The sequence below is a fragment of the Galendromus occidentalis genome, unplaced genomic scaffold (assembly GCF_000255335.2).
Source record: "Galendromus occidentalis unplaced genomic scaffold, Mocc_1.1 scf7180000077474, whole genome shotgun sequence".
NCBI lineage: Eukaryota > Metazoa > Arthropoda > Arachnida > Mesostigmata > Phytoseiidae > Galendromus > Galendromus occidentalis.
Genome location: NW_003805462.1, coordinates 186,268 through 197,914, shown reverse-complemented (window position 1 = coordinate 197,914; position 11,647 = coordinate 186,268). Strand labels below are relative to the sequence as shown.

Sequence of the window (11,647 nt, the reverse complement as noted above, 5' to 3'; positions counted from 1 at the left end):
ATTGGCCATTGTTAGAAACTAATTGCTCATTGGAATTCTAATCAAGCAGCGAAATGGTCAGCTCAAGATTCGAAGACCAGAAGGCCCGGTCACTGTGAGTTGCCCACTCGCAGCGCCTCGCGAATCGCTCCTCCAAGTGTCGAGAAATTTTCAATCTAGTCTCATTTCCTGGAAACCACGGACGAGTCGAATCGAATCAAATAAGGAAGCGTTTGATCGAGGATTTTTCGTTTATTGCCCCATTTACTCGAGGGCTGACTCCGTGGCTTATTAACCTGTCGTCGGCGTAATTTTGAAAATTTTGATAGGATCGCATAAATTTCCCCGTCGAAGTAACATTTCCGTTCTCTCATTCCAGGCAGTCTAGTTGTGAGGCGCACGACATGCGGTGGTAGAGCCCACTCCGGCCGGAAGGCCGCCGATTAATGCTGTTAAGATCCACCTGGCGCTACGCTTTCGCGTGGGGCGCCATTCCCCTCAATCCCTGCACATCCGAATGGTGGCCTGTGGTTCATCTCTGAGCGTGCAAGCCCCATCTTGCAACCCGCCTTCTAGCGCTGCTATACCGCACCGTCCCCTGCTGAGCGGTCATCAGAGCCCTTCGGTCGTGTCCCCGCCATCGGGGGGCCTCGATTGGCTCGACCGGTCCCCTACGCATCCCTCTCTGAGCCTCACTCAGGCTGCAACGACAACTTCTACGACAAGCCCAAGTTCTTTGAGTTCGCTAGGATCCCATCCTAGCCACCTACCTCTCCAGCTGGCTCCTCACCAGAACGCCCACCAAACACACCTCAGTCCATTGGCGAGCCACACCAGTCCCGAGCTGCCCTCGAGCTGTATGCCACTCGTGAGTTCTAGAAACGTAGAGACAGAATTATCCTCGCTCGTGATAGCGAGCTCTGATCCCAGCATCCCAGATTCATTATGATACCTCCTCGTCTTATTCGGCTCAGCGAAGCCGAGACGAAACGGACGACTCGATCTCGAAATGACCAAATTGTAGTTCCTGACACGATTCAGAACAGCTCGCCTCGTTGGTTACAATTTGCTGTTACTGTTTTCCCGATCACAGCTCAAGGTCGAGGAAACTCACTCACTCGCTGCTCGATCGATCTCTTCCCACAGTCATTCCAAGGCTGCGGGGCGGGAATCTTCAACTTGGGTCGCTATATCGGGCGACACCGTCCGAAGGTATTCTCGCAGGTTCACGAAACGATCTCCCCTCCAGGGGAAAACTTCAGAATTCCCTGAATTTCCATCCAAGAGATCCCTATCTTATTCGCTGAGCCATGGGTCGAGCTCTCTAAGGGGGGTTTGGGATCGCTAATCCTTAGCCTGGGTGTGCGGCTTTCCTCGGGCCGAGGGTTTCTGGTGTGACCTTGGTTTCATAATTGAGGTAATAAATGCTTCGTTCGATTCTGGAATGCGGTTGCTCGCAGTCAGTCAGTCAGCCGTCAGTCAGCCCCTCCATCCATCCATCTACCTGTCTGCCAGTCAGTCCGTCAGCCAGTCACTCACTCGCTCACTCGGAGAATGAGCTGAGTGGGTACAGCCCACGACGGGAGCCAAGGTGAACCCCATCTGCCTTCCCTGGAGTTCGCTCCAACGAGGAGAAACCAGTTGCTCGGGGTTGTTACATAATGAGATGCCGACACCAAAGGGCTCGATTATCCCTGACCTTGTACTGTCGTCACCGTCGTCCGATGTTGTTTCTGTCGACCGCCGGAAAAGAGACAGAGACCGTTTGTACAAGAGCTTGCGAATCGTTAACTGGCTCGCGGACCTCTGCCCATTGAGACCGCAGTATTGCACGCGGCAGCGGTACAACCGGCAGTGAATGCATCGGAAGCGGCGGTGGTAGCAGCAGCAGCGGCGGCAGCGAATTCTGACCTTGTTCTCTCTTCATCAAAGCCGCGTGATCGTTTCAGATCTCCCTCTGCGACTTCTAGCCGGGTCGTCTCCGACCATACGAACTCTACACACATGTATGTCCGCTCGCTTTCGAGCGTACGCACGCGCTTCGTCGAAAAAGAACTTTCGCCGTCAGCCACCTGAATCATAGCCACCTGTTCAGACAATGCAGATCTCGAATCAGCCAGTCAATCAGTCAGCTGCTGTAATCGGAGGCCGAGGAGCTGGCTCGGCTGCGAGTAAAAGTGTAGAATATTATGTTTTCCGTTATGAAACCACTCAGAACGAGTTCCTTCGAGTGAGGAAGTGCCACATCTACCCAGGAGGGACAGGGGGGGTCTCAATACGCTGCGGTCTGGGAGGCGCGTAGTCAGCCAAATGAAGTGATGGTTAATAATTAATGAAGCGTCAAGCACGCGATTCGTTCCACAGCCTTCCGCTCTCCTCCTGGAGAGAATTTGAATCTCGCTCGCACTGTACTCAGCCATTCTGTCGATTAACGCCTCTTGAGCGCGACATTGAAATTCGAGGAAGGACTTCCAGCGTATCCATGTGAACGCAGAATACATCATCTCGAGGGAACCGAATGAGCGCCCTTACCTCATTGGCGTCCCGAGAGCCTGTCGGTCGCTCGGTGATTCTGGGTGCGATCGTTTCGTGCGTCCAGAACTGCAAGCATCGGTGGAATGTCCAGAAAATCTGGGATAATTAGCATAAAATCTGTGTTATTCGGACAACGGAGTGAGCACGAGCGCATGTTTTTGTTTATCGCGGCGTCCTCGAGACGTGTAATGCCAGCACGATGTGAGCGGATTGCGTGTAAAAGAACACTGTAACATTTCGCTTCGTCGAGCTCCGAGTCATGTCGTCGAGACGGGCTCGGAACTGAGACACAGATAGTGTCTCCGTCGTCGGTCCGGTCTTGGGACACGACACGGGAGAATTCCAGAAAGTAAACAGCTGAAGGCTCATCGGGTTGAAGGGTCCGCACAGAATGACTTCGAGGTAGAAGCCGGGCTCAGCGCTTATATAAGATCTGAGCAGCCGTGGCCTTCACACGGTTCGGGCGAGCAGGGCTCTGTTCGAGCCTCTGGCCGGTTCACGGCGAGGTTCCATTGAACTCGAAAGCAGTATTCCGGATGCATTCAATTAATTTTCACCAGCTTTTGGTATGAAGGACAGACGCAATGACCATGTTTCGCTCTCCTGGGTCCTGAGCGCTCGAGCGCTTGAGGTAGAATCGATAGAGGAGAGGGACGCGGAATCCGAGGGAATTCTCCCCATCCCGGAGGGGAGAGGATCCTCGATGTGTCGCAGTGGGGTCTGAGTGAGAACCGTGGAAAATTAAGCACGAAATCCCTCCTTCGTTCCAGGATGAATTCCACCCGTTCATCGAGGCGCTCTTGCCTCACGTCCGCGCCTTCTCGTACACCTGGTTCAACCTGCAGGCCGCCAAGCGGAAGTATTTCAAGAAACATGAGCGGAGGATGTCACTCGACGAAGAACGTCGATGCAAAGAAGAACTTCAGAACGAAAGGTCCGAAGTCAAGCATAAATGGGCGAGCCGTCTTCTCGGGAAACTGCGAAAAGACATCACCCAGGTATGTGGATGGCAATAGCCCCTACCCCCCTTGCTCTCTCCACGATTCCCCCTCACTACGATTCCCTGCGGTCGATTGGATCAGATTTCGGAGGTTCGATCTTTTCGTCGACAGGACTGCCGGGAGGATTTCGTGCTTGGCATCACCGGAGCGAAACAGCGGCGTCAGCTCTGCGTTCTTTCGAACCCCGATCAGAAGGGCAAGATGAGACGAATCGACTGTCTGAGGCAGGCTGACAAAGTGTGGAGACTGGATCTTGTCATGGTGATCCTCTTCAAGGCGATCCCGTTAGAATCAACCGACGGGGAGCGTCTTGAGAAGAGCCCACACTGTCGGCATCCGAACCTGTGTGTCAATCCGTATCACATCAACGTCTCCGTCAGAGAACTCGACCTCTACCTCGCGAACCACATCCGACACCACGGTGAGAAACTCGGTTTTCGCGCCGATCAATAGAGCTCCGGCAGCTTCCCCTGCGGAAGGGAATGCGCGATAGCACCGACGCAACACAACGCGAGCCGCATGGGCCGTATTTCTCCGTTCCCGTGCGTCACGAGGGGGCTGCGCTTCCCGCTACTCGATCGATGCGCCTCATGTTCTCACACACTATGGTCTTGGGCTCTTCGAATTCTCGAAAACACACCTTCGAACATTCCAGACGCACTTCTAGGACTCAGTGTTCCGGATTCTGAAAAAGACGACTGCTGTGATGAAGATGACACACTCTATGCGAATGGAGTTTTCAACTCTGCCGAACTGTACCGCCTCGCACGCACTACGATCGTCGCTGAAGCAGGTGAATTGGCCGCGGTCTACTCACGATACGCAATGTAGTTTCGAATTCTCCCCGTGCCGGGACCGCGATCCAGTCGGGTCAGCGAGATGCTTTACTCGATATTGGGAAGAAGATTTTCGCCGAACTGAGAACCTCCAATCGTTTTCCAGCTGGAAGCTCATCCAACAGTGGGAGCTCGGTGACCAGCTCCCAGCCAATAATCAAGTTGGAACCCCCAAACACGGGTAGTTTCTTCCAGCAGAGCGCCTACGAAAGCTCCGTTCTCGACCATCGACAAGTCAGACCGGTTAAAAGGTGAGAGAAAGCCTTCAATTCTAAGCTTGAGGCCTCCATCCTGTGACCTGTGATCTATCGAACTTGCGATGACATCGATCATTTTGCTCACAGGGCACGTAGATCATCGCATCAGACCAGCAACTCACAAGCATCCTCCGCGAACCAAGGTCAGTTCTGCGAAGCCGGTCTGCAGCTCACCGACTCCTCGGGACAGCCGGTCGTCCAACTCTATTGCACGAGCCAGAACGGACCTTTGGGCGGACCTCAGGGCCCTTGGCTCGACGCATCCAACGACAACGGTCACGGGCAACAGGGCGGCTTCTATTTGAGCTCGCAAACGAAGTACCATCCGGAAAACGGACAGCCCGACAGCACTTTCAGCGATTTCGTGAATTTGGTCTGCGAAGCGGGCACGCCCGGCTCTCCCACTCCCGAACGAGGGGGGCCAGGCTTCCCCAATTCTATGGCCAACCGGGAGGAGTGCCCATGTTACCTCCACCTCCACCTGCGCCGATGGCTCGACCTGTTACGATTATCAGAGCACCGGGCGGTGAGCTACCGCATCAGAGTCCGTCCCCACCCGTCATGCCCGATACACCCGAGCATAGCACGACTTCGGGGGAAAGTCCTCCAGGTTAGTGATGGAGAGAGTCCTCCGATAAAGCTATCCTATCGATGCGTGGAAGTACCACGAAATCGTTATCACGAGACCGGGGAATTGACTCCGCATAGCAATTCAGAAATCTCATCCTCCGTAGCTTGTTCACTTTCGCAAGACCTCCCGATGGTCGGCTCATCGGACAGAGTGCAATTTACGATGGCTGGCGCGAGCGGTCAGATCTACGCCGCTTATCCCGACTCAGAGCCTCGGTGGGCGGCAAATCAGCAGCAGTGCTTCCTTGAAGATAACGTCGACTATGGATCCGTCATGTCTGGTTGGTCTCGTCGGTGAATTCGTAGCTTCGTGGAACGAGAGAATCCGGAAGCCTGGGGAGTAGCGAATCGTCATGAATCCTCACCTTATCTCTCCCTTCCAGGGCTTATGGATAACGAGCGACGTGTTGAGTTCTGCCTCAAAGCGGACGACACCTTTGTTGACAATCAACAATTCTCACCAAGCAAGTCGCCCATGATCAAGACGGAGGCCGACGAGGCAGCGTGAATCCATCCGTGGTGTTTTAGAAGGATGACTCGCGTCCGAAGCATGCGCCCTCTACCCTCGACCCCGCACGGTCGGGTTGGGGGAGAGGCTCAATCTCAGTTCACTCAACTCTCCTCGGTTGTGCAGCTCAAGTATTCCTTCCATTATTGAGATCACTTGTAGTCGGATGATTTCTGCCCTAGACGCAGATCTCGCTCTTGCCTTGCTGGACCCACTATATCCATCCATGCATACATACAAACAAACATATATATACGTTGATTGAGGTATATACGCAAGGAAACACATGCCTGCAAGCCAGCCAGCCAAGCAGTTAGCGATCCGAGGACAGCGCATTTCATCAGTGGATTGTCGAGTCTTCAGGTAGATGCAGCGCCAGAGACTGTCAGCAGGTGTTCGTCCGAATGGAAGGAGCGCCGACCGACCGACCGATCAATCGATCACCAAGCCATTCATTCATCGATCCATCGAATCGATTGAAATATTCATCCGTCGAAACATTTGTTCATTCAGCTTAGCTGATCTTTCACTTGAAAACTTGGAGCTGTCTGAGGCGAAGTTTCTCTACGCATCGACAAAGTACACCCTATTTTGTACATAGTCTGTTTGTTATTTTTGCGTTACTGCCTTGTTATTATTTTATCAAAATATAAGAGAACAACGTTTCCTATTACGGGCTCGGGTTGTGTTCGACGCTCGCGAGGGCGCACGGGGACCCAGAGAGGCCCAATTGTTGCGATTTCTACCCAATTACAACGAATACATACACACAAATTCTACAGCCGCATTTATCGACTGGTGTCAGCGAGTGAGCAAGCCTGATCGCCAACTCGTGTTGCCAAAGAATTTACCACGACTGAACAATCAAAATACTGTAACCAATGATCCATATTTCTACACTTCCCCTTCCGAACTCCCGTCTCTCATTCCCAAACCTTTTCCTCCAGTCGACCTTCCCCTACACCTCTCGTGAAATCTCTCCCGAATCTGCCTTCCTCCAAAACTCCAGAAACCCTCAGATTCTCCTCCATCCCGAAAACTCTCTCCCCCCCGTTCCCCTTCCGTAAGCGCTAGAACTTGTGATAATAAATTATTACTTATCAATTTTATTAAGGTCATGATGATGATCATCATGACGATGATAATGACAAAGCTGACGACGAAGAAGACGAAGATGTCAATTATATCTCTCAATCGATTGATAATCTGTGTCTAGCAATAAGACTCCACGATTGACAGTCTGCTGATGTAATTCTACTTTTTTCTATTCGTTGGAGTAACGAAAGCCCCGACAGAAAACAAATACTCGTTTGTAACGATGATCACACAAGGTTTTGTAAAACCGTAGGTATTCGTGCCCTGGGATGATCACGCATCGGCTCCGGAAGATAACGTGTTGTGAACTAGGGAAGCTCAACGTCGATTGACACTTGTCAATGGGCCAGACAATATTATGCGATCCGATGCGATCCGATGGGGAGAGAATAATTTCTATCCACGTACATGTTTATACACCCACAACGCGGCGCTTGTGGATTTCGTCTCCGCCGCCTACCTCATCTTTCACCCCTTCCAAAAGCACGACGACGAGGATAGGGTCGAAGATTTTTGAAGGAAATGATTTTCGCCTTCTGTCGTTGAGGAAACCGGACTGATGATGCGTGATGGGTTCCAGGACATCGCCGAGGATGACAAGGCTATTGCCGCTTGCCGCCGTGCCTGCTAGACTTTTGTACAAATTAGTTGGGAATCGAACTTTCTTACGTGACTATTCTTCTCGCGAGAGCTACTAATTATAATTAATATTATTACGACGATAATTATTATATAACCATACAATATACGCTAGACAAGAATCTACACTACGCAGTTCTTTACTCCTGTCGTTAGGTACAAATCTACACAGCTCTGTGTCTTTCCTCCGGTAGGTCTTTCATCGGCGCCGCATCGTAAGAAGAGACGCCTTCAACCGGAATGATGCGAATGTTGATGTGACTCTTTTCTTCGAACACATACAGTTCAAATTGAGATCTGGCCTCATTCGATCACATAAAGGGAACATTTGAGCCTCACACAATTCATAGGAGAAGCAATAAGGAACGAAGTCGACTCCTTGAAGGAGCCAAAGCAGTGAAATTGGTATGTTCCGTGCCTAGGAAAGAAACTCTCTCCCAGAAGTCCCCTGAAAATTCAGCAAAACTATAATCAATCAAAATCCCATGCAAAAGGTTAAAGCAAACTTGCATCTCGCTGCTTCTCCGAGCTACCGTGGTGCCAGCCAGTTTCTCGACTTCTGCAATTTTCAAAAGGAAGGAAAACCAGGTTTCAGAGGCTGAATACTCTAACAGGAAGGAATGAACCCGCAGAAGCAACACCGTGGCTGTTTTTTCTTCTCCACTTTTCTCTGACTTTTGGTCGGATGCAAATTTTGGAAGCTTTCGATTCTTTGATTATGCTCAAAACGATCGTTTCTCGAAAGTGCTAGAAATACCAAATCGTTCACGTAAACTGCCATCTAGACAAATAATTTACTTTCCGCGCCCCGCGCGGGATCCTGTGGAGACAGGAGAGATGAAAAAAACGGAGACTCATCGACGGTCGCGACTCGATCAAGCGTCCCCATTCCTCCGCCTCGATGGGCAAACAGACATTGTCAGAAATCTTCTGCGGGTTCCACTCTGGAGTGAGCAGCACTCGAGCACCATAGATAAGTGTTAGGTGCTAATTTATAGACGAATTTTCGAAGGTCTTAGCTACTTCCGAATCATATTCTACAGGAAAAAGAGAGCACCGAAGAACTCTCAAGTGAGCTCTCACTTAAAGTTTGTTCGATTTTATCTATGCAATAAATAAAGAGTCCGTTTAAGCCAAGCCGTCTGTTGTCTTTGACGGTTTTGTCGAGATTCTCCTTCCCGTAGAAGTCCGAATGTGTCGGTTGATCGTCCGTGCGATGATCAGAAATCGAGAAAACTGCTTCTAGGACGCGAAATCCTCTGATCTCGATTTGCGGGTCACGCGCGAGGTCCTAGGTTAGGTACCCGAGGCTGCGGTGAACATCCCCGCAGCGAAACAGCGATTTCCACCTTTTCTGAATCGGTGTCCTCCTCCATAGTCAAGGAAGTCTCGAGAAAAATCAAAGTTCTCTGCACAACGCAGCTCCAATCCGAATCGGACCGTTCTAGACGAAGTTGGCTGCCCCTTCAGTCGAGAGCCTTACGTATGCTTGGAGACTCTCAACCTGGTTCCGTATGGGGAAACTCACCGGGTCCATCATTCGAACGGTGAGTCTCTATGTGAGAGAGTGTAGGGGAACTCGCCCGCGGTGTGGCATTGATCTTTCACCATCCATTCGTCATTGGAGGGTGACGCTTTGAGGTTCCGTGAGTAGTAGATATCAGCACGGTGTCGAAGAAATCCGTGAGAATTTATGGCATGCCTTCGCCCTGTAGGTATCACCCTTAATGGCAGCGGCGGAATACGTGGTATGCTCTCTCCAGGACGATTCGAATGAGGAAAACGAGATGAGCGAAATCCAATCGATCAGTTATTCTCTTCGGCAATTCCTGCGCACCGATTTCTTTGAAGTGCATTCCGAGAATGATTCCACTTGAATCACGTCTGAGCGTATCACACGCGAGCAGCCACGCGGAGCCAGGGTGGCCGCGGTATCGGGACTGTGCCCGCAGTGTTGCTAGATGGCGTAATGATATCATTGTATCATTCCATCCTCCATAAGTCAAAACTTGTGGAACAGAATAAGTTCGGGGTCTTCTGCGGAGAATGATAAAACGTTTCCATCGACAAACTCTGTAAGCTTGCACAGGAATCCAAGCCGACCGAGTTCAAGAGCTATGAGTAGATCAGGGGATCTACTCATAGCTTTCGGGGGATCGGGCATTCGGGGCAATGCCCAAAACTCCTTAGGCCGCAATCATTCCGGATGGAGTTGGACGGAAAAGACCGCCTGTGGGATGTAGAGAACCGGATCTCAAGTCGGGTGTCGAGAATTGGAAGGCGCCTAATAATCCTTTATAAAGCGTTGCGACAGCACGGGTAGGATTTTTCACGCTGATCCGATCGAAAGATTTCGTGGAGCACTGATTCGTCTTCATGGAGCAAGACCAGAAGCGGCCGCAGCATCTTGTCCGAACAATCTTCCGTGAGAAATGCATGGGATAGGGAAAGAGGTGCAGCCGGAGAGTGTCGGATCACTCGCTTCTTGAATTTTCTGGCGAAATTTTGCTCCGAAATTCATGAGCTACTTCTTCAGGACCCTTCCCTCCCCTTGGCTCTTCAGTCGAATCGCTCGAGGGGTGAGCATCGTAGGGAGACGCGTCTCGGCATCTTTCTGATACTCCTCCTTGTCGCGGACCGAAGTCCGATCCCGCGATAGCTCTTGCCGTCGTTGTCGGTTTTCAGCGACTGCTCCATCGGGAGGGGAAGACTATATGATCTGTATTTGGTATTCCGCAATAAATAGTCGTCGGGGGAAGCTTCCAGGGTGGCCCGAAGTCGAGTGAGTAACTTCCTTCGCCTCGCAACCAAAAAGAACCACGCCGTTGGCTAGGGCCAACGGTGGTTTCCAAGTCAGTTAGGCTCGTACCGCCACGCAGTGCGGACTCACCGGGTCGCTCCCGGATTTCACGGTCTTCCCCTGACGACGTGTCGGAAACATTGGCCAGTGTTTTCTCTCAATATCCAGGGGTGTGTGACACTCCTCCTCCTCGCATACGGATTCGCGGAGGTCGGCGCAGCGCATCGAGTGTACGCCCGTTGGTACTTCGAGATTCATTCAATGTAACAGAAGTCGGCCATCTCAGTCGACGACAGGCGTGCGCCTGTAGGCTGAGGAGCCATCGGAGCGAGAATTACAAAAAGCGCGTAGTCTTCACAAAGATGGTAGAGGTTGAGCGGTTTTGGCATCACGAATACGGGACCGAGCGCGGAACATTTGAGCAATGGAAAGAAGGATTCGAGCCGACACACGTTCCGGAGAGCAAGTAGGGGCATTTCTTCCTTGAGCTCTTCGATAGCGCGCAGGAGACCTTTTTTTCATGGAAGAGAAGTACATATACCTAAGGATAAGCTCGTGCTCATGGTCCCCGAGCGTGGATTTACCGTCAAGATTGCTTTTCCTGACAAGAATCTTAGCCGAGGGAAAATGGAACAGAGAGATGATTAAACGCCAACGCCACTGGCGACGATCTCGTAAGCACCTTGAGAATGGGACATCTCCCCTCATGGAATCGGGATCCGGGAGTTTCCCCGCTTGGCGACTCTCGTCAGCCCTGGACGACATTCGATCGTTCGAGTCAGACAGCGGTCGATATCGCCGAGAATTGAACAAAACGATGTTTCTGTGAGTGACATATCAATCATCAATTATTATCAGTATCCGTGCAGAATCTCAGCTCACGGAATTCTGGCAATGAATTTCTACTCTGGCGAGCTAGGCAAGCCACGTTGCTTGGATGATTCTTATCCATTGCGGGGCTCGAACAGGAGGGAAACTCCGACGAAAGCGTTTCCAGATGACGTAGGTTCCGATCAATCCTTCGAGCTCATCCTTCTATTTTGACCTAGACCGAGGCTTCAGACTTCCCTCTTGTGCGGAGAGTCAAGTGACGCACCCCCTTTCGATAATACATATAATCATTCGGTCGACGAACCCCTCAAATCGGTAATCGTGTCTCTCATCTCTCTCCGAGAAGAACGGGGGCAGCCGAACGAGCGGAGGACTATCCCATGGAGGGGAGGAAAACCCAAGGCAAAGAGGTCAGCTCCACGAATTAAAAAACCGCCGCGCCGCTGCCTTCACTGTTCGAGAAATCCAAGTCGTGCTCCTGCTGGATTTCCACAAGCGATTCAAACAATGCGATTCGAATTGTACGCCCCGCCAGC

At 51.4% G+C, this 11,647-nt stretch overlaps 1 protein-coding gene across 1 annotated transcript; it reads left to right on the top strand.

Moving 5' to 3' along the window:
• The first annotated feature begins 496 nt into the window (after nt 1–496).
• On the top strand, nt 497–5,746 carry NfI (Nuclear factor I). The gene is given in 10 exon segments (XM_029111838.1): nt 497–525; nt 817–847; nt 3,285–3,512; nt 3,627–3,936; nt 4,171–4,308; nt 4,458–4,602; nt 4,696–5,012; nt 5,015–5,218; nt 5,325–5,519; nt 5,622–5,746. Coding segments are annotated over 10 exon segments (1,722 nt in total).
• The last annotated feature ends 5,901 nt before the right edge of the window (nt 5,747–11,647 follow it).